This window comes from Coccinella septempunctata, chromosome 6, assembly GCF_907165205.1.
Source record: "Coccinella septempunctata chromosome 6, icCocSept1.1, whole genome shotgun sequence".
Taxonomy (NCBI): domain Eukaryota; kingdom Metazoa; phylum Arthropoda; class Insecta; order Coleoptera; family Coccinellidae; genus Coccinella; species Coccinella septempunctata.
This window is the reverse complement of record NC_058194.1, coordinates 9,013,603-9,037,738: the sequence shown is the minus strand read 5'-3', so window position 1 is coordinate 9,037,738 and position 24,136 is coordinate 9,013,603. Positions and strand designations below refer to the sequence as shown.

Here is a 24,136-nt window from a genome sequence, read left to right as displayed (position 1 = left end):
TATTTTGGAAACTACGCTTGATCAAGCATAGGGAAAAGTGTATGTTCATTAGGTTCATGATCATTCAGAAAACAATAATTGTAGGGAATAGATAATAGAATCTCACATCAGAATATCGCTTTATTATTTCTATAATTTTGAAATTGCATCTTTCATGAGATATTGGACTTGGTTTACTTACCTTTTCTTTGATCGTCATTTACATTTCTCTTTCATAAGATACTGAACTTGATTTGCTTACCTTTTCTTTAATAGACATGTACGTTCTATTTCATCTGTTTCGGAGTTTACGTATTTGGCTGAAGCAGTATTCATCATTTTTTTTTGTGAATTTATGATTTCAGAGTAGTCCGTTCACCTTCGAACTATTTCTTTTTTTTTTTCGTTGGATCGCTAGGAAAATAAATACGTTGGCGCCCTATTCCATCAAACTGAATTCACCTCATCTCCACTGTAAGCAAACCGAGGTGTTCCTAGCGTTTCCTTCTGTTTATTTTTGTTTGTTCTTTCAAAAGTTAAGATAGTTGAACTTTTTTTTTTTGTAGTTATACATGATATAAGGAAGGGCATCAAACAATATCAGCAGTTCACACACAAAAAGTGTGTCAGTTATGCGAGCAGCAGGGTCACTCGGCGAAAGAGTGTAAAAATAGCTGAACGAGTCAGGACAATGCAGAACAAAACTCCAGAAAAGGGTGCTATTCATGTGATAGAGCCATTTCGCTAGAGAGTGTAGGAATTATAGTAGGTCAGGGCAAATACCTCAGGGAGATTGTTATACTTGCTGTCAAAACGGTCATTGGGCTAAGGATTGTCCAAGACAAAATCGTCAGGGACGAGAGAATTTTAGGGAAAACATACTGCAGAAACCTACAAACCTAGTAAGAGGGGGTGATGGTAATTTGGAAATGATTCCACGAAGGGAGGTGGAAATTGCACAACATTCAACCCAGGAAGCAAGAGGATTACATACATAGGGGTACTTATAATATCAGAATAGATAATCCGGACCCAGCAGGGGTAGGTCACAAGGGTGGTATTCGGCGAACCTAGAGTCACTGGTGGGAATCCAGAATAGCGGTGAAAGGGAAGTAGTTTGGGAACTGCGAACAGTATCTTCGATGGTTGAAGAAGAAGTAGCGGAGGGAATTCAGGAGAATTCAGGTGTTCGTGCCAGTCGGCAGAATCGAATGAGAGAATAATTGATAACGTAGAACAGATGATCGACGTAGATCAGGGGCGTAACTGGGAAACTGATATTCGCCATGAACAAACGAGTTGCATGGAAGAATCTAGGAAGGAAATTCAGGAGAATTTAAAAGCGAGTACTGGTTTTATCAGGAAAAAACAGTGGGATGATAACAGGGAACGAGGAAAAAGGTGCAAAGAAAAGTTTACTGAAATATTAGTGCATAAGGATGAAGTGGAGTATCAAGGGGAAAATAGACCCAGGGGGTCGAAATCAAGTAAGCGAGTGTCATGGAACCTCCATGCAGAGGAATATCAGATGGCTGAATTTACGGTAGGAGGCTTGGTATATTTCAAGGAGGTATCTGAAAAATTAGGAATGAGATAGGTAGGGCCATACAGAATAAAGGAAGTGTTTGATTCGGTAACCTGTAGGTGGGGGATGGGAGAGCAGAATTGTCAATATAAACAGGCTGAAACCGCTCAAGTTCGGAAAAAGCGCTCTGAAGAAGACTTGCCAGAAAGGGAGCATAGAGGCGTCTGTGAGTCAGAGTCAGAAACGGGGGAACCTGGAGGGTTTCATCCGATAATAGCACCGCAGGGATACGGAAGACATCTACAGCAGTCGGATAAGGAATTACAGAGCAGCGATGAGGAAGTAAAAGAACCAGAAAGGGTAGTAAGGAGGTTCACAAGGATAAGGTGTCTGCCAGATAGGTGGAGCCCAACTTAATTGGATTGAATCGGGGTAGCGACAGGAAAATCGGTAAGATTGGCCTGTCAGGAGAAGTGAATCGGCTGCTGCCTTTTCGTAGATTCCAGGGGCTCTCACTGACCCGGAGAGCCACAACCTGAAAAGGGTCTTCTTCTTTTTTTTTAGTAGTGGCAGGACATTTTGGCTGATAGTCCTGAAAAAGAATAATCGACCTTTTCCATTCCACAGATTTTAATATAAGTGGAATAACAAATATGTCCGGTAATAATGACTTAAAGTGAGGGAAATATGAACGGCATAAAGAGAGGTTTCTTTAATTTTTTTTTGCGTCAGATGGGCGCCAGTGCTGAGTATTTCAACGAAGTAATATGTTGAATAACCCCTATTCAGTAATAGCAGTTGGTTCATTTTAGTTCAGATTGAAATCATTCAAGCTGGAGATCGTTTGCTCTATTCAATATGAGAAGTTTTGTGAGAGACACTGTCGAGTTGAAGTATTTTTAGTTAAGTTTCAGCTAGAGTCAATATTGAGTGATAGATTTTCATAGGAGCAATGTCATTTTCGGTACATACTTTGATGATCGAGAAGGAATAGAATAAGCTCACAATACTGCGATCAATTCAATGCATCACTCAGTACGGAATTTTTCAAACTTATGGGAGAGCAAATCCGACGTCGAAAGTACGCTACCAAATACAAATCGAACAATATCCAGGGTTACACCCAATTTTACTTATAGTGATACCACACTGGACTGAGAGACCTAGCCGATAGACGATTCACCAAGTAATGTGCCGCATCAACAAGGTCGAACTGAGTTTGTGTCTGTGAAGTTAACACCCACTTTTTCGAAAATGAAAAAATTTTGTTTGCATTCGTTAGTAACTCTTCGTAACACCAAAATTTTCGTTTGAACCTCAAAGGTACTAGATAAAAAACACCGCATTCCGCTGGGTGCTACACGGGCACCCACTGTTCGATTTTTCGCGAAAAACAAAGTACAGTTGGAATGTTCATCGTTAGTAACTATTTGTAACACAAAAATTTTTGTTTGTTACCTAACCTATAATGAGAAAATGACACCCTCAAAATGCGTAGTTAGCACCCACATTTTCGAAAATGAAGATAATTTTTTTTGCATTCGTCCGTAACTTGTTAGTAACTATTTGTAACACAAGAATTTCCGTTTGTAACCTAACCTATGATGGGAAAAAGGGAAAATGACACCCCCAAAATGCGAAGTGAGCACCCACTTTTTCGAAAATAAAGATAATTTTTTTTGCATTCGTTCGTAACTCGTTAGTAACTGTTTGTAATACAAAAGTTTCCGTTTGAACCTCAAAGATAGTGCTAGAAAAACACCGCATTCCGCTGGGTGCAAACTTCACGGGCACCCACTGTTCGATTTTTCGCGAAAAAATAGTACAGTTGGAAAGTTCAAGGTTACTACCACATAAATAATACTACTGGTGGAGGATTTCAACACCTATTATGTGAATGTTGCTTCCAATAATGTAATGTTTACACAAACTGAATATAATGGTAGGTTGAAGTATGTAAGTGGACCCTTCTTTGTGTTTGTGGTAGAATCAGCTGAGATTATTCAAGTAGTTAAGCAGTTGAAAAATTCTTTATCATCAGGTCATGACCAAATTCCTAATTTCATCATAAAGAAGGTTATTCACTCGATTGTTGAGCCATCAAAATATATTATGAAAAAGGCCTCTATAACTGGCACATTTCCAACTGCTCTCAAAGTTTCAATTATTTCACCTTTATATAAATCTGGTAATGTGGATGACCTTGGCAACTACCGACCGATTAATCTCTTAACAACTTTTTCTAAGATATTTGAGAAGATTTTAGCCAATCGTCTTGTTAAGTTTTTTAGAAAACAGGAAATTTTTTGCCCAAGCCAACATGGGTACATGAATAGAAAAAACACAACGAATGCAGTTTTTGAACTAACTCTAAAAGTTACAGAAGCTTTAGAGATGGGCAAAATTCCAATTGGTTTATTTCTGGATTTGTCTAAGGCGTTTGATTGCGTTGTTCATGCTATACTGCTTAAGAAACTCCAAAATTATGGAACTAGAGACAATCAACTGAAATTGATAGAATCTTATCTTAAAGACCGAAAACAGAAAGTACGTATTAATGTTGGTGAGAATTTTTTTATTTCTGAAGAAACTATTTTTTATTATCTACATCAATGATCTGCCTTTCAATATTGGTCAGTTGCTTAATATGATTTTGTATGTTGATGATACCAACATACTGAAAGTACAAGACGATCTAATTAAATTAGTTGAAGAATTGAATAACGCATTTGTCGATGTGAAGGAATGGTATTCCATGAATGGCTTAAAATTAAATGCTGAAAAGACGGAGTGTGTAATTTTTCATAATTCAAGATCCAAAACTCAGTTACCAAGTAGGGTAGTTTTAGAGAACACTAATGTAGAAATTACTGGTTCAACTAAATTTTTAGGTATTCATGTTGATAGCGAATTGAAGTGGAGAAATCATGTTGATCTTTTGAACAAGAAATTAAATTCTTCTTTATATGTCATTAATGTTCTGAAAAAGTCTGTGGATATTCCTACACTGAGGGTTGTTTATTTCTTATGTTTTCAATCTGACCTGTCTTATGGTATTGTGTGTTGGGACAATAGTGCATTTCTATCTAGCCTATTTGTAAAGCAAAAAATGATGATAAGATCTATTTTTGGTATGAAGTGCAGACAAACCTGCAGGGGTGTTTTCCGTGCTCACAGAATACATACCTTGAATGGACTTTACATTCATAATTGCATAAAGTTTCTTCTGCAGCACAAAGAATTATTCAAGCGGTTCAAAAATAATAATTTTAGAACAAGACAAATTGATCGATACCTCTATCCAATACACTCTTTGACTGTGACGCACAATAATGCTATGTATATGTGTATTGAATTGTATAATACCCTACCTAAGCAATTTCATAATGTAAATAGGGAAATTTTGTTTATTAAGAAATTAAATGAATTTATAATGAGGTGTGAACCATATAATATAGAAGAATTTGTGGATTTCTGTGAGAGAGAAAGTAATATAATCCTGTGAGTTTTGTAATTTTTTGTTTTTTGACATTTATTCTTGTACATTTGTAATGACCTTTGAATTGAATAAAGGTTATGACTTTAGTCTTGCGGCTTTCACACTCCTCTCCAGAGGAAAATTCACTTATCCGAGATATCTCAGATATCAAAAGGATTAAGCTCTGTTGGAGCCTTTCCAGGTTTTCGGGCTCGTGGTGGTGGTCGGATTCGGGTCGCTCCTCGGCTCCCTGCTGTAGGTTGGATTCCTGCTCCACCCGCACTTTCTGTCGGAGCAGACGGTATTCCTCTGAATTTCCCATGTACTTGCGTAAAGTTCTCGCCGTTCCCAGCAGTACCGCCTTCTGCATGACTTTATAGATATTTTCGTCCAACTGAAGAGTCCTCAAGTTCTCTAGTGGTTTCTTCGGTATCAGGCCTATAGATGATATGACAATAGGGATGGTCTTGACATCTTTCTGCTTCCATTGTCTCCTGGTTTGCTCCTCGAGATCTCTGTACTTTGAAATTTTTTCAGTGTGCCTATCTAGAAGATTGTTATTATTTGGAATCGCCACATCGATTAATAGTGCTCTGTTCTCATCCTTATTGAGCAATATGAGGTCTGGTCTATTGTGGGTTATTTTCCGGTCTGTGAGAACCGTGCGATCCCAGTATAGCTTGTGATGTTCATTTTCCAATACAGCATCCGGATGGTAATTGTAATAAGGAACCTTTTTCAAACTTAGAAGTTGGTGATTTAGTGCCAATTCTATGTGAAGAATCTTGGCAACGGCATCATTTCTATTTTTGTACTCCGTGCCCACGAACTTCATACGTCCCCCAGTGATGTGCTGGATAGTTTCATGTGTCGCACAGCCATAACGACAGCTATCATCCGCCACTGAGGCATCCTTGGTGATATATTTCATGTAGTTCCTTGTTGGAATCACCTGATCCTGGATGGCGAGCATGAAGCCCTCTGTCTCAGGAAACAACCTTTCGGAGGTCAACCAGTAGTTCGATGCAGATATGTCGACGTAATCATGGTTGACCTCGTTCTGGTGCCACCCATGCAAAGGTTTGCCAATCAGTTTCTGCATTTTACTTTCTGCAGTGTGTTCGACGGTTTCCAAGTAGTCCTGCTGTAGCTTTAACGGTGTAGTATCAGCAACACAAACTACTTGATGGAGCTCTGATGAAGTAGCCTTGCTCAGAAAATATTTTCGAAGTCCTTCAATTTTCTGGGTCATACGGTTGGACAAATCAACAATTCCTCTACCCCAAAGATGTCGTGGCAGCTCGGTCCGTTCTATTGAGCTTTTGGGGTGATGTTTATTGTGTTTAGTCAGCATCGTCCTTATTTTTTTCTGTAAGGCTGCTAAATCGGTGGTGGTCCAAGAGATGATACCGAATGAGTAGCTCAGCGCCGAGCTATCGTAGATATTGATAGCTTTTATCAGATTCTTGCTGTTAAGGCCAGTTCTCATTATCCTTCTCAATCTTCGGGTGAACTCCTCCGTTAGTTCTTTCTTCATCTGGCTCTGATTGATTTTTCTTGCCTGTTTTATGCCCAGATACTTGTATGTGTCTCCTCCTTTAATGCTTCAATTTCTGCACCTTTCTTGAGTTTGAACGTACCATCTTCTATTTGTCCTCTCGTTATGTTCAGCAGTCGACATTTTTCTAGTCCAAACTTCATTTTGATGTCTTCCAAGAATCCTCCCACCATTTTCAGCATCAGTTGCATTTGCCTCTTGGTAGATGCAAAGAGTTTCAAATCGTCCATGTAAAGGAGATGATTCAGTTCAATCATAGTTCTACTGCCGCTTTTGATGGCAAATCCGTAGTCCGTAGAATTCAATCTATGAGCGAATCTCCTTGGAAAATTCCGCGTCTTATTGGAATAGGTCCTGTTGTAATGGGGCCATCTGCTGCTTTCACCTAACCTATAATGGGATAATGACACCCACACAATGCAAAGTCAGCAGGCACACTTCTATTCTACATTTTTTGCTATGCGAAGTGAGCACCGACTTTTTCGAAAATGAAGATTTTTTTTTTCCTTAGTTCCGTTAGTTCCTCGTTAGTAACTTTTTGTGAAACTAAAGTTTTCGTTTTTATTTCAAACTAGCTGACCCGGCAAACCTAGTTTTGCCATTGTGTTACAAATAGTTACTAACGATGAACTTTCCAACTGTACTTTATTTTTCGCGAAAAATCGAACAGTGGGTGCCCGTGAAGTTAGCACCCAGCGGAATGCGGTGTTTTTCTTCTAAAACCTTTGAGGTACAAACGAAAATTTTGGTGGGGGGGGAAGGGGGTCTTATTCCAGTTTGTTTGGACTCAATTTTAATGTGTCTACATGTTTCGGCCCATGGCCATCATCAGAACACAATCTAAAAAATTCAACGATCAGTATAAATATGTTGAAATAAATGTTGAGATGGAAAAATGAATTACTAACAGTTTATCAAGGAAACCGGTGTGTTGTCAAGGAAGGCTTCTAATATGGAAAAATTAGTACGTTGTGGGTAGTTTTTCAAGACTGAGTCAAAAGTTATCATACGTAAATTTAGTTAGGAATACCCTCACAATGACAAACACACACCGAACCTAGAAAAACAAAAGGATGTAAAATGAGGAGTAACTCACAGTGAGTCCTAATCCATATCAAAAACAATTCTTCATAAAAGCCATCCTGTGGGATGGTTAACATTCACATTCACTGTTAAAAGCAGTTTAAAAATGTCAAAACACAAGAACAAAACACGGAGAACTAACGAAAAACGCATGCGTGGGAAATTGACAAATCTGGGATAAATGGACTACACCAGAATAAAACGACGACACGGAATGTAGACAAGAGGTACCGGAAAAACAAAAGCAAAATGTATCGAAGCAATGTTTTCAAATATCCACTAAGGAAAACAAAGGAGGGAAATATGTTACCGAAGAAGCATTTAACGTGTCGAACCTCTCATTTCTCGAGTGTTTATATATTTCCAACTCTTCCATTATACATTGTCTCAACCCATATGGGCAAGTGTGCAGTAATTCCTTTGTTTTCCTTAGTGGATATTTGAAAACATTGCTTCGATACATTTTGCTTTTGTTTTTCCGGTACCTCTTGTCTACATTCCGTGTCGTCGTTTTATTCTGGTGTAGTCCATTTATCCCAGATTTGTCAATTTCCCACGCATGCGTTTTTCGTTAGTTCTCCGTGTTTTGTTCTTGTGTTTTGACATTTTTAAACTGCTTTTAACAGTGAATGTGAATGTTAACCATCCCACAGGATGGCTTTTATGAAGAATTGTTTTTGATATGGATTAGGACTCACTGTGAGTTACTCCTCATTTTACATCCTTTTGTTTTTCTAGGTTCGGTGTGTGTTTGTCATTGTGAGGGTATTCCTAACTAAATTTACGTATGATAACTTTTGACTCAGTCTTGAAAAACTACCCACAACGTACTAATTTTTCCATATTAGAAGCCTTCCTTGACAACACACCGGTTTCCTTGATAAACTGTTAGTAATTCATTTTTCCATCTCAACATTTATTTCAACATATTTATACTGATCGTTGAATTTTTTAGATTGTGTTCTGATGATGGCCATGGGCCGAAACATGTAGACACATTAAAATTGAGTCCAAACAAACTGGAATAAGACCCCCTTCCCCCGTGATTATATCCAGTAGGATGAATTTCAGAGAATCTTTGATGATAGCTAGTCTGGCTTTTATCATCCGTACATATAAAAACACTTCATATAAGAAAGCCAAGGCCTGTTCACATCTGAAGTTTTGTTATGCATGTCTGCACTTTGGTTTGGTACCTAAGTTCCTGAAAATCAAATCCCCAAGACCCCATGATGAGAGGTTGAATTCCGACATACTGAATGCCCAGTTGAAGACCCTGAGAAGAGAAGTTAGAAGATGGCACAAGGAGATACATACTCAGAGCATGAAGATACAAATAATAAGAGAAGTTTTGTATTGTAAGTTGTCTGAGGAAGAGCTACAGCGTGTTTCTCGTAATGTCGAAAGTCGTATTAAAGACTTCTTAGCTAAAAAACAACGTTTACATGATCGTAAATTGGAGAAATTAGTTTCTGATCGTGAGCAGGCGAGAGATACCAAACCGTCCACACCAGGCTTTAGATTTCACGATAGAATATTCAATAATACCAACGTAACTTTCAATGAAAATGAGTTGAATTTGTTGAGACTTGGTTTAAAGTTCTCATTACCAATTAATAATAAGTCTAACATAATCGAGAGATTAGTTGTCGAGGTCTCGTCTATCCTGAGAAAATTCAAGCTGGAGAATAGCGAAATAGTAAAGAATGAAATTTTTAACATATTGCTCAGGTTCAAAAGGGGTTCACATAACATAACTAACAGGTATAAAGCCCTTTTTCATTCCTTAAAATCAGTCAAGTCAAAAATAAGGGAATTTAAATTGTTTCTAACAAAAGCCGATAAAGGTAACTGCTTAGTGATACTAAACTTGGACGAATACATCCAAAAGGTTAAAACTTTCCTATCAGACAATAATTTTGTGCTCCTTGCCAACGACCCCAGCAAAAAATATAAATCAGATTTTGATACAACCCTTAAAACTCTCGGTCCCTCCCTCACAGACAATTGGAGGAGGCTGATTCCTATGAATTTTCACATACCACGACTGTACGGACTCCCCAAAATCCATAAAAATGGTGTCCCAATACGTCCTGTAGTATCTTACTCCTCGAGCTTGGCCTACAGATTGTCTAGGGAATTGAACATCTTTTTGTCGGCCAACCTCCATTTCTCACCTGAATATAGTGTGAAGAACAACCTTGACCTAGTAGATAAAGTCAGAAATATAGAAGTCCCAGTTGGCTCAATCTTGGTATCGTTCGATGTCACGAATTTGTTCACTTCTGTTCCTCTTAAACAAACTCTCTTAATCTTGAAAGATCTTCTTTTTCGTTCCGATTTGTCTAACGAGGTGTGTGAGAGCGTTTATCAGCTCGTTTCTTTGGTGATGAGGCAGAATTTCTTCGAGTTTGATGGTCAATTTTATGAACAACCTGACGGACTTAGTATGGGTAATTGCCTTTCGCCTCTTCTGGCTGAGATTTTCATGACATTCTTCGAGAGAACTCTTGTTTTTACCGACGACAACCCTTTTAGACGTTATATTACGTTCTGGTATCGGTATGTTGATGACATTATTGTATGCTGGAGTGGCAACGCCCAACTTTTAGATGATTTTTTCATCTGGCTTAACAATAGACATATCAACATCAATTTCACATTAGAATCAGAACAACAGGGCCTGATTAATTTCCTTGACCTCAAATTAAAGAGAGTCGCGAACCGGATCGAATTTTCCGTATTTAGAAAAGAAACCACCACCAGTCATACCATACACGCAGATTCTTGCCATTTCACCGGGCACAAGTTGTCAGCCTTCAGAACTTACATTGACCGAGCCTTATCATTACCATTGTCGAGAGAATGCTTCCTTGAAGAGATTGCAGTGATCAAATCCATCGCATCTGAAAACGGATTTGATCCCCACATTGTAGACCAGTTAATAAGGAAGAGAACCACCACCCCTCGTGACAACTTACCAACGGACCTGACGACACAACAAACAGACGTGAAGTATGCCAGTCTCCCGTTCTTTGGACCCATATCCAACAAAGTGGCTGAGGTATTGACGCGTCACGCTGACTTGAAAATAGCCTTCAAACCGACGAACACTTTAAGCCAGATTTTGATTCGGAATAAGACACCTATCCCCAAGCTTGAGAAGAGTGGAGTATATAAGCTCAGCTGCGGGGAGATGAGCTGTCCCGCCGTGTACATTGGGCGAAGTGGAAGAGCAGTAGGTACAAGAGTTCGAGAACATCTACAAAGTAGTAAGTCTTCCTCTAATAATAAGTCGGTCTTCGGGGTACACTTGAGGGAAACCGGCCATTGTTTCAGTCCTGCTGATGACACGGAATTACTGCACACTTGCCCATATGGGTTGAGACAATGTATAATGGAAGAGTTGGAAATATATAAACACTCGAGAAATGAGAGGTTCGACACGTTAAATGCTTCTTCGGTAACATATTTCCCTCCTTTGTTTTCCTTAGTGGATATTTGAAAACATTGCTTCGATACATTTTGCTTTTGTTTTTCCGGTACCTCTTGTCTACATTCCGTGTCGTCGTTTTATTCTGGTGTAGTCCATTTATCCCAGATTTGTCAATTTCCCACGCATGCGTTTTTCGTTAGTTCTCCGTGTTTTGTTCTTGTGTTTTGACATTTTTAAACTGCTTTTAACAGTGAATGTGAATGTTAACCATCCCACAGGATGGCTTTTATGAAGAATTGTTTTTGATATGGATTAGGACTCACTGTGAGTTACTCCTCATTTTACATCCTTTTGTTTTTCTAGGTTCGGTGTGTGTTTGTCATTGTGAGGGTATTCCTAACTAAATTTACGTATGATAACTTTTGACTCAGTCTTGAAAAACTACCCACAACGTACTAATTTTTCCATATTAGAAGCCTTCCTTGACAACACACCGGTTTCCTTGATAAACTGTTAGTAATTCATTTTTCCATCTCAACATTTATTTCAACATATTTATACTGATCGTTGAATTTTTTAGATTGTGTTCTGATGATGGCCATGGGCCGAAACATGTAGACACATTAAAATTGAGTCCAAACAAACTGGAATAAGACCCCCTTCCCCCGTGATTATATCCAGTAGGATGAATTTCAGAGAATCTTTGATGATAGCTAGTCTGGCTTTTATCATCCGTACATATAAAAACACTTCATATAAGAAAGCCAAGGCCTGTTCACATCTGAAGTTTTGTTATGCATGTCTGCACTTTGGTTTGGTACCTAAGTTCCTGAAAATCAAATCCCCAAGACCCCATGATGAGAGGTTGAATTCCGACATACTGAATGCCCAGTTGAAGACCCTGAGAAGAGAAGTTAGAAGATGGCACAAGGAGATACATACTCAGAGCATGAAGATACAAATAATAAGAGAAGTTTTGTATTGTAAGTTGTCTGAGGAAGAGCTACAGCGTGTTTCTCGTAATGTCGAAAGTCGTATTAAAGACTTCTTAGCTAAAAAACAACGTTTACATGATCGTAAATTGGAGAAATTAGTTTCTGATCGTGAGCAGGCGAGAGATACCAAACCGTCCACACCAGGCTTTAGATTTCACGATAGAATATTCAATAATACCAACGTAACTTTCAATGAAAATGAGTTGAATTTGTTGAGACTTGGTTTAAAGTTCTCATTACCAATTAATAATAAGTCTAACATAATCGAGAGATTAGTTGTCGAGGTCTCGTCTATCCTGAGAAAATTCAAGCTGGAGAATAGCGAAATAGTAAAGAATGAAATTTTTAACATATTGCTCAGGTTCAAAAGGGGTTCACATAACATAACTAACAGGTATAAAGCCCTTTTTCATTCCTTAAAATCAGTCAAGTCAAAAATAAGGGAATTTAAATTGTTTCTAACAAAAGCCGATAAAGGTAACTGCTTAGTGATACTAAACTTGGACGAATACATCCAAAAGGTTAAAACTTTCCTATCAGACAATAATTTTGTGCTCCTTGCCAACGACCCCAGCAAAAAATATAAATCAGATTTTGATACAACCCTTAAAACTCTCGGTCCCTCCCTCACAGACAATTGGAGGAGGCTGATTCCTATGAATTTTCACATACCACGACTGTACGGACTCCCCAAAATCCATAAAAATGGTGTCCCAATACGTCCTGTAGTATCTTACTCCTCGAGCTTGGCCTACAGATTGTCTAGGGAATTGAACATCTTTTTGTCGGCCAACCTCCATTTCTCACCTGAATATAGTGTGAAGAACAACCTTGACCTAGTAGATAAAGTCAGAAATATAGAAGTCCCAGTTGGCTCAATCTTGGTATCGTTCGATGTCACGAATTTGTTCACTTCTGTTCCTCTTAAACAAACTCTCTTAATCTTGAAAGATCTTCTTTTTCGTTCCGATTTGTCTAACGAGGTGTGTGAGAGCGTTTATCAGCTCGTTTCTTTGGTGATGAGGCAGAATTTCTTCGAGTTTGATGGTCAATTTTATGAACAACCTGACGGACTTAGTATGGGTAATTGCCTTTCGCCTCTTCTGGCTGAGATTTTCATGACATTCTTCGAGAGAACTCTTGTTTTTACCGACGACAACCCTTTTAGACGTTATATTACGTTCTGGTATCGGTATGTTGATGACATTATTGTATGCTGGAGTGGCAACGCCCAACTTTTAGATGATTTTTTCATCTGGCTTAACAATAGACATATCAACATCAATTTCACATTAGAATCAGAACAACAGGGCCTGATTAATTTCCTTGACCTCAAATTAAAGAGAGTCGCGAACCGGATCGAATTTTCCGTATTTAGAAAAGAAACCACCACCAGTCATACCATACACGCAGATTCTTGCCATTTCACCGGGCACAAGTTGTCAGCCTTCAGAACTTACATTGACCGAGCCTTATCATTACCATTGTCGAGAGAATGCTTCCTTGAAGAGATTGCAGTGATCAAATCCATCGCATCTGAAAACGGATTTGATCCCCACATTGTAGACCAGTTAATAAGGAAGAGAACCACCACCCCTCGTGACAACTTACCAACGGACCTGACGACACAACAAACAGACGTGAAGTATGCCAGTCTCCCGTTCTTTGGACCCATATCCAACAAAGTGGCTGAGGTATTGACGCGTCACGCTGACTTGAAAATAGCCTTCAAACCGACGAACACTTTAAGCCAGATTTTGATTCGGAATAAGACACCTATCCCCAAGCTTGAGAAGAGTGGAGTATATAAGCTCAGCTGCGGGGAGATGAGCTGTCCCGCCGTGTACATTGGGCGAAGTGGAAGAGCAGTAGGTACAAGAGTTCGAGAACATCTACAAAGTAGTAAGTCTTCCTCTAATAATAAGTCGGTCTTCGGGGTACACTTGAGGGAAACCGGCCATTGTTTCAGTCCTGCTGATGACACGGAATTACTGCACACTTGCCCATATGGGTTGAGACAATGTATAATGGAAGAGTTGGAAATATATAAACACTCGAGAAATGAGAGGTTCGACACGTTAAATGCTTCTTCGGTAACATATTTCCCTCCTTTGTTTTCCTTAGTGGATATTTGAAAACATTGCTTCGATACATTTTGCTTTTGTTTTTCCGGTACCTCTTGTCTACATTCCGTGTCGTCGTTTTATTCTGGTGTAGTCCATTTATCCCAGATTTGTCAATTTCCCACGCATGCGTTTTTCGTTAGTTCTCCGTGTTTTGTTCTTGTGTTTTGACATTTTTAAACTGCTTTTAACAGTGAATGTGAATGTTAACCATCCCACAGGATGGCTTTTATGAAGAATTGTTTTTGATATGGATTAGGACTCACTGTGAGTTACTCCTCATTTTACATCCTTTTGTTTTTCTAGGTTCGGTGTGTGTTTGTCATTGTGAGGGTATTCCTAACTAAATTTACGTATGATAACTTTTGACTCAGTCTTGAAAAACTACCCACAACGTACTAATTTTTCCATATTAGAAGCCTTCCTTGACAACACACCGGTTTCCTTGATAAACTGTTAGTAATTCATTTTTCCATCTCAACATTTATTTCAACATATTTATACTGATCGTTGAATTTTTTAGATTGTGTTCTGATGATGGCCATGGGCCGAAACATGTAGACACATTAAAATTGAGTCCAAACAAACTGGAATAAGACCCCCTTCCCCCGTGATTATATCCAGTAGGATGAATTTCAGAGAATCTTTGAAAATTTTGGTGTTTCAAATAGTTACTTACGACTTACTAACGAATGCAAACAAAATTTTTTTCATTTGGGGTGCTAACTTCGCGGACACACTGATTTTGCGTTTTCGTTATATACGATATGGACATTATAGCACGGGTTAAAGAGTGGCGTTCCGTGTAAAGAAACTTTTCCACCTGCGGTAACTTCTGGTTTTTCACCTGCAGAGTTATTCCATATGATTCCAACGATGTCTTTAGTTGAGTGAGAATGTTCGCGATAGTGAGAAAGAATTCCGAAAATTGAACCTAAAGAACTCCATGTTTGAGATAGTGAAGGGATTGAGGAAAATATGTAGGTAGAGATTGTTTTGATGACCATTGTCCGAATAATGTACTATTTAGGTTTAGTTTGTTCATGTTTGCTTTTTTTTGCTTTCATGTTTAAAAAGCTTAGAGGTGCTGAATGACTGGAAGTTTTACTGCTTAAGTAGAGGGAATACACCACCTTAGTCGTTCAGAGCAGTAGTAGGTTGAGTAATATATATATATATATATTCTTTTGAATGTCAGCAATACATTTTTAGTTATCAAACAATATAGCATATGTATGAGTTTTAGCAAAGGTTAGTGTAATGGGGTACCATACAATTTGGAGTATGATACAAGAGCTTAGGGAAAAACCTCAGTAAAATAACCCTGTCTCCCCGTGAGTAGTGTAGTGATGTCAAATTTGTTTACAGAATAAGCTTTTAATACTGAAGGGCTTCTTTTCCATTGATGTGAAAATTTCTTTATCCTCTTCCCATTTCGAAATAATATCTAAAACAAAGAAACAGAGCAGAAAACGAGAAAAAGTGAAAAATAAAGCTTTCATCAAGACTTATTCGAAGACTTGATGATGACTGAAGAAAAAAATAAATAATCATAGGTAATATGAAAGGAACTGTGACTCGTGAGAATATTCTATTGTGAAACTTAATTTTTGAAAAATGTTAGTTCTAGAAAAAAGCAGGAGATGATGGACTTTGGACGGATATATGATAATTAGGAAAAGTTATGGCATCCAATGCCAAAAGTTTCTAATAGGAGGGAGTATTGTAATAAATCGGAATAAGAGAATTCGAATGAATTTGGGTTAATTCGAAAGATGTATCGCTAAAACTTTCATACATTGTTGCAGTGGTGCAGCGAAGGCGTTCATTAGGTGGAAGTATGATACTCTGAGGTGCTTGAGATCAGGCGGTATCAAGTCGCGAGAATTTAAATAATAACTAGCCCGATAAGAGTTGAAAGTGTTCGTGACACTCAGTCAGAAAATCTGCAGATAATGATACAATGTACGTTTCGGAGAGCAAACCGGCGATCGCCAGCCTATGTAATTGACTTCAATATCCGGTGATTGGGATTCAGAACGGGTGAAAACGGTCAGTCATGTAGATTAGGGAAGATTTATTGGTCTGCAGACCCTGAGAAGATATCAGTTCTCAGAATTCGAAGTAGCTGAATATTTTTGTAGAAGCCGATTTTGGAAACGCTGATTTTACAACTCAGCAAGAATGATCATCCAATGATTTTAGTTTTGAAACGTTTTGGTACCACCCATAGCGTGGGAGAGAACGACTGGGGGGAAAAAGTACCTCGGAAAAGTGAGTCAGTGGGTCCGGGGAAAGTGATCAAAGATAATACCCCTTCAAGTCGTTACGAAAAGGCATAGGGAATATAGGTTGTTTGTAGAGTCAGTCACTGAGAAAGAATATAGGGACTTATAATAAATAGGTTTTTCCGAAATCAGAGAAAAATATAGGTAGATCACGGAATAGGATAGGAAACTCGGACGGCTCATAAATATTGGAAAAGTTGCGAATAAAGAAAAATTCAGTCCTTTGTTGTTTTTCGTTTTGACCAAGTAGAAACGGCATATCGAAAAATAGGTAGCTAAAGAAGAAAACAGAAGTAATAAAATTGGAGTTTAAGTCAGTTTTAGGCGGAATAAATAAAGTAGTAATCGAGGAGTGATCGTTTATCTTTGATTTGTAGTAAGGATCGGATATAGGATTTTAGGAATTTTGGATAGGGTCTAAACGAGGAGCGTTAATAGTTTGCGACGAAAAAGTGCGGGAAGTTCGGTTGAGTGCGAAGAATTCGCCGTTTGTGCGTGGAAAGTCTGGTGTTCGTAAGTTCTCCACCAGCATTATTAGGCGAACGACGATCGCAGGAAAAGGTAGAAAGTTCCAATTTTTGTTTGTCTAGAGTCCTGAGAGCTCCTCCAAAAATTCATTGCTTGAATATTTGATTGTAGTTGTGCGCTAAGACTAGAAATATATTAACCCGAGATTTTATTGATGGAGATTAGGTACTGTTTATTGTTTTGCGCTCGTTGCATGTATTTTGGAGATATTAACACATTGACGGACAGTACCTATTTGGCAGCTGCTTGTGATATGTCGCGCATGTATACTGATTTAATATGGTACAAAATTGGAGTGATATACATCAAAATATTAGTAATGATTTAGAGGATGTGAATATGGAAAAAGAAGCAACAGATGGCTTTAGACGTCATTGTCATAACATGAACAATTTTCTTCGTTTTTTATGACATGAACGTCCAAAGGCGTTCTCATTTCTTCAACAGAAAAAGTAAAATTTCTCTTCATTAGATTTGGTAAGAAAGTTATAATGAAAGTTTAACATGGAAACTACGTAATTTTCGAGCGTAACACTCTTACATTTGAACAAATACTGAACACGCTGGATGGCTGTGTCGCGGCTGAATACTCGGTATGGCGAAGCGAATGATTCCGATCAAGATCGTCATCTTTCGGGTTCACAAAACTCAAAATGTGTGAACGATGTGACGCTTTTTCGTAATATCACGCTTTTCCAACATCCAGGAACGTCATGTCAATGTTAGACGAGTTTATAGGAAGACGTCTATAAACGTCGGAAAACTGTGCCGTCACATCATGCACAGTGACTTGAACGTCTATAGACGTCGTTGTCCGTCAATGTGTTAAGGATTTAAGTTGGTCGTTATCGGCCCAGTGCGAGTGTTGTAGAGAAACTCAAATTTTATTTTCAATAGATTTATGTGTTGATTTATACATGAGTTTCATCTAAGCTTTCTTCCCAGAAATAATATTAACTTCAAGATCGGTCGTTCGTGCGACCGACGGCCTGAATCCACATTTTCCCTTTCGAGGGCATTCAATTTGTGTGTTTAACATCTTAACCCTTTCGTTCCCAGTAATTTCACTATGAAACCACCTCTAATAATATTTATTTCATGATTCCCTATGGTAACATCTCAAAACAGTTGCAACAGTGGTACGTCAAATGCGGCCTCTCATAGAGGGTTGCAAAAGTTCTGCAAAATATCGCTGTACAACGAGTAAAGTTGGTCTTTGTTTGAGTGACGAAAAAAACCGCATCTTGCCATCCACAAGAAATACTAATATTACTTGTATTATAGGTTGAGTCCTGGTGGTTACATGTAGAAACCACCATTAAAAAAAAATAGCAAATAGATATTCAATGAAATATATTGCATTTCTGGTATTCTCGACCTCAAAATATAAGTTTATTCTGAATGAAATTTTCTAATTTGGGCCTGAAAGGGTTAAAAATAATCACCCCATGACCAGTGGAAAGCCGCTCTTCCATTGATCAAGATACGAGGTGCATTATTACAACGGACTGCCTGAGGCCATACGAAACTCCTGTAGAAGATATTCAGATTATATCAGAAAAAATTAGTTGAGTTGATATATTTAAAGACCATACTCTTCGTATAAAGCAGAGTAACTTCATAATAATTTGTTTACGGTAGTCTTCACTTCATTACTTCAAACAAATTTTCTCATGAATTGCAATTATTTGCCATAATGAAACAGTTTTTTTTTTCTAGAAAAAGTCACTGTGCAGAAAGAAGAATGTCAAACCTTCAATCACCAGAGATTATATAAGGGTTTTTCGCCAAATGTTTACTATGAGAACTTGGACTGGAACATGTCACCGGCTATTGATGAACTTCCTGTTATTTCCGCTATTTGTGAGCCTGTTAATGGAGGAACTGTAAAGGTGTCGAATGGCAAAATCAATATTAAAGGTAAATCAAAAAAATTATTTCGACATATGACAAATAAATATGGGGCAATATTGTTTGCTATAGCAAGCTAGCCATACTTTATATCATTAAGTTATCGAAGTAGAACATGTTCCGAAGAAGAAAAGAAAAATGGTACAAACTGACCAGCCTCCGGCACAACAATCGACCAGTTAACCGGGAATTTTCTCAGTTTCCCGGTGGTCCCATCCTCTCCTGTTCACAATCTCGACTTTTTTTGTTTGATAAACGTCATCCACGTGAATAAAAACTTAATTAATGATATACTATACTTTTTCAGTCTATCGCTTGCCCGAAAAAATGTCTACTTCCAGTAACATAACTGTTATGTTTTCTCGAGAGATCGAAATTTGTTATGTGTTATTTTTCTGTAACCATTTCGTGTCTGATGCTATATTTGGGATGTACCTGTATTGTATCCAAATTATATCCATATTTTGTAAATTTCATGTTTCCGCTCCATGAAATCTACGTAACATAGTTTTAACATTGTTCTTTATTTTCCATGTTTCATTTTGAAATCATGAACAGAACATGACAATATAAGCGTCTTAACTACCGTCAAGAGCGCTGTAAACTTAAACAAATATGGAGGACTGTGAGAAATGCTATTGAAATTGTCGTCATAGAAATATGAAACGAGAATAAGTCCAAATGCAGTGCTGAAATTCTTTGACACTGTTTCTGTCGCAGCAGTTCTTCCAAATCGCACCGACAGAAATCGGAACTACTGCTCTGTGGTAGCGGCCGTCGAAACTGGGCTATTTTTAAAATCGATTCGTTCGATTTGAAATTCTGAACCCCAGTAGACTTTGCGTCGTCTTACTTGTAATTTAAAAAAGAAACTATTCCATTCATTTGCAGCAAAACTAAAGATACTGTAACGTTTTCTTCGCTTGATTAAAAGGTCCAACTGATTAACAATTATTTATTTACACTTAATACACTTATAACTCAAAAACTAGCTATGTCACTACTATTTATTTCCACTAGTTGCTTGCACTGTAAACTATAACTGTACTTGTACTTGCCTACCTGCTCCTCCGCTGGGCTTATATAGGCGCCGGAAACATTCAGGTGCCTTCGCGGTTGTTCTAGAACCTCGCGACCGCTCTGGTTCTCGAAAGGTCCGACCGCAAGGGCCGGACTGGTTACACTGTCCCCTCCTCAAGTTTGTTCTGTCCCAGAACAGATTTAGTCAATTTCTTCGACGACCGTGGCGAAACCTGCACTCATCACCATTCCTCCAGTAGCCATTCTGATAGAAGTAGCACTCCACAGTTTTTTCAGGCTCCCTGGCCTGCTTCAGGTTGAAACTGCACACCAGGATCCGTATACCAGTCCCCTGAAATACCACCTCCAGCATGCTTCGCACAACACGCCAATTAAGCTGGTCCAATCCACAACCGAGCTTGGGAACAGCTAATTTCCTAATTCTAAAGCGTTGAAGGTCTTCTTTCAAGCTATGCAGTGCCATCCATAGATTCTCATAGGTTGGCTTCTGATGAGAATGATGCTTGGTGACTAGGTAATAAATGAACCTACCTTCAGCCTTGCTCATACGAAGGTCCTCCTTCTTCGTCCTGCCCGTACGGGGCTAATCGGTTGAAATGGACGAGATTTGGTTTTCTTCTGGGGAGCTTCCTTATCCGGTAAACTAAATCATTCATCCTCTTGATTATTTCATACGGTCCCTCCCACTGTCTCTGCAGCTTTGGTGAAAAACCTTTCCTCCTTTGTGGAATATGTAGCCACACCAGATCTCCAGTGGTGAATCCACCTTCAATAGCCTTGATGTTGTAGCGCATTTTCATTCGGTCACTTGCTTGCTGCATTTGATTGCGTACCTTGTCATGAATGTAATCCAGCTTGTTCCTTAATTTATTAACGTAGCCCCAGCTACGTCTTTTCCAGGCTTACATCTAAACTCTAAGTCGCAAGGCAACCTTATTTCTCGGCCGAACATTATACTGGATGGAGTTTCCTTGGTAAATATTCATCCCAATCCCGCTGGTGATCAGTAACTACTTTGCCTAGATGTTTTCCCATGGTCCGATTCATTCGTTCGACCATGCCTTCTGATTGTGGATGAAGAGGTGTAGTGCTTGTTTTGTGAATCCCCAATTTGCAGCAACAAACTTAAGAGGTGAAGATAACGAACTGATAGTAGGGACAGAGGAGAAACTTGTTAGATGGAAAGAATACATCCAAAAACTCTTCGACGATGATAGACCAAATGCTTCACCATCCATAAATAAGGAAATAAATGAAAAAGGTCCCATAATATCTAAACAGGAGGTCATACACGCAATAAAAGCTCAAAAAGAGGGAAAAGCAACCGGCCCTGATAAAATCAATGCTGAGGTACTCAAACTGATCGCAGAGAATGAGGGCAAAACCCTAGATCTGTTAACAGCATTGTTCAACGAAATATATAATTCAGGAAAAATACCATCAGACTGGCTGAGATCAACATTTGTACCACTACCGAAAAAACCAAACTCCACACATTGCGATGATTACAGAATAATAAGTCTGATGTCTCACGTTCTTAAAACCTTTCTCAGAACCTTTCTCAGAGTCATCCATGCACGAATATATAAAAAGTGTGAGTACCAAATGGATAACACCCAATTTGGATTTCGAAATGGAATGGGAACGCGAGAGGCTCTTTTCTCTTTAAATGTACTGGCGCAACGTTGCAGAGATATGAATGTCGATGTGTATGCATGTTTTATAGACTATCGAAAGGCATTCGACTGCGTTAGTCATGAGAAAATGATGCAAATCCTAAAAGAAACGGGGATCGACGAACAGGACCTACACGTGGTTTCTGAACTCTATTGGCATCAGACAGCAACAGTCGAAATAGATCAAATGACATCGGCGGATATACAAATCAGACGAGGAGTCCGTCAAGGCTGCGTCTTGTCACCAATACTCTTTAACCTGTACTCGGAGTCTATATTCAGAGAAGCACTGGAAGAAGCTGAGGCTGGAATAAAAGTTAACGGAACAATAATTAACAACATAAGATACGCTGATGACACCGTAATAATAGCAAACAGCATGCAAGAGCTACAAAAATCAATAGATTCCGTCGTAAGTCGCAGCGAAGCATATGGCCTAAACCTCAATATATCCAAAACCAAAGTTCTCATCTTCTCAAAAACACTATCTACACCAAATGTACATCTATGCGTAAAGGGGCAGACAATTGAACAGGTATCATCCATCAAATATTTGGGAGCCAATATTAACAACCAGTGCAACCCTAAAAGCGAAATACATTCGAGGATTGAACAAGCGAGGAAGACCTTCATTAATATGAAGACATTTTTCGCAAGATCAGACCTCAGTCTAGCACTAAGAACTCGGATGGTCAGATGTTATGTCTTCTCAGTGTTGCTGTATGGATGCGAGAGCTGGACAATGGACGCACAAACGGAGAAAAAGGTAGAGGCCTTCGAAATGTATATTTACCGTAGGATGCTGCGAATTTCATGGACGCAGAAAATTACCAATGTCGAAGTACTTCTACGCATGAACAAACATAAAGAACTACTCAACACCATAAAAGAGAGAAAAATGCGATATTTGGGACATATACTGAGAGGTGAAAGGTATGAGTTACTTCGCCTTATAATAGAGGGGAAGATACAAGGGAAAAGATCTGTGGGAAGGCGCCAGAATTCTTGGCTGAAGGACCCCAGAAGATGGTTTGGTCACACATCGGCTGAAATCTTTCGAGCTGCCGTTTCCAAGACAACAATTGCCATTTGGATCGCCAACCTTCGGAGGGAGACGGCGCAATAAGAAGAAGAATTTGCTGCATACTTCTTGGAATAACTTCGATTCAAAATTTCGGCCTTGATCACAATGCGGCTCCAGAGGTATTCCAAATCTGCAGAAGAATTCTCTGACCAATTTATCAGCTACCGTACTTGCCTCTTGATTAGGAATATCGTAGGCTTCCATCAATTTCGTGAAATAGTCCATCGCTACCAAAATGTACTTGTTTCCATGGTCTGTTTCGGGGAAGGGGCCAGCGATGTCGATAGCTACTCGTTCCATGGGGGATCCGACGTTATATTGCTTCATTGGTGCTTTTCCTTTACCATAAGGTCCGTTAGCAGCAGCGCAAACCTTGCATCTTTTACACCAATCTTTAACGTCCCTCTTACAATTTAGCCAATAAAATCGCTGCCTGACTTTTTCCAACGTCTTGGTTATCCCGAAATGTCCACCTGAAGTTCCATTATGTAGTCTGGTCAGAATGTCTGTCGCACGGCTCTTCGGCACAATCAACTGAAGTCTCTGCTCAGTTCCATCTTCATATTCCCAACAACGTTTCAGAAGACCTCCATCAATCGTCAACGTTTCCCGTTGTGCCCAATACGACTTTATATTCCGGCTCAGTCTGGATACTTCTTCCCAAGTAGGTCGTCTACCGCTCTTCTTCCAACTCAGGATTACTTTCGAGTCGTTATCTTCCTCTTGTGCTCTTTGAATTTCTTCGGGTAGCTAGTCGTCTTCGATTACGGTGGTCCGCCTTAAATCGATCTTTTCTTCCAGGCGCGAGCAATGGCTGCAATTCTCGGGACAAGGTCTTCTTGATAACGCGTCTGCATTGCGATGGCTAGTCCCCGTTCTGTGTTCATTGTCAAAGTCATACTCTTGCAGCCTCTCAATCTATCTAGCCACTTGCCCTTCCGGGTTCTTAAAAATCAGGAGCCATTTCAAAGCAGCATGGTCCGTTCTTAGTAAGAATTTCCTTCCGTACAAATATTTGTAGAAATCTTCTACGGACTTGATGACTGCTAAAAGTTCTCTTCTGGTCACGCAATAATTCCGTTCTGGTTTGGACAACACCTTGCTGAAGTACCCGATGACTCTTTCCTATCCATCCTGAACTTGCGATAGAACGCCTCCAATGGCTGTATTACTGGCATCGGTGTCGAGCACAAATTTACCTTCAGCCTTGCGTAACTCAGAACTGGAGCTGTGACCAGAGCCCTTTTCAGTCGTTCGAAGGCTTCAGCGCAATCATCGGACCATATGTACTCCTGTCCATCTTCCGTCAATTTCGTTAGCGGCTTGGCAAAACCAGATACAAATCTTCTATAGTAAGTGCAAAGGCCTAAGAAACTCCGCAATTCACTTTTGTTTTTCGGTATAGGCCATTCCTGCACTGCCTTGATCTTA

General features: G+C 39.1%; 1 protein-coding gene across 3 annotated transcripts in view; it reads left to right on the top strand.

Moving 5' to 3' along the window:
• LOC123315853 (sulfite oxidase, mitochondrial-like) overlaps positions 1–24,136 on the top strand; it is an 857,507-nt gene that overhangs the window by 574,205 nt on the left and 259,166 nt on the right. For all 3 annotated transcript variants that reach the window (XM_044901741.1, XM_044901739.1, XM_044901740.1), the window contains exon 9: positions 18,713–18,913. In XM_044901741.1, coding sequence (XP_044757676.1) covers positions 18,713–18,913 — 201 coding nt within the window. The remainder of the gene's footprint in view (positions 1–18,712; positions 18,914–24,136) is intronic.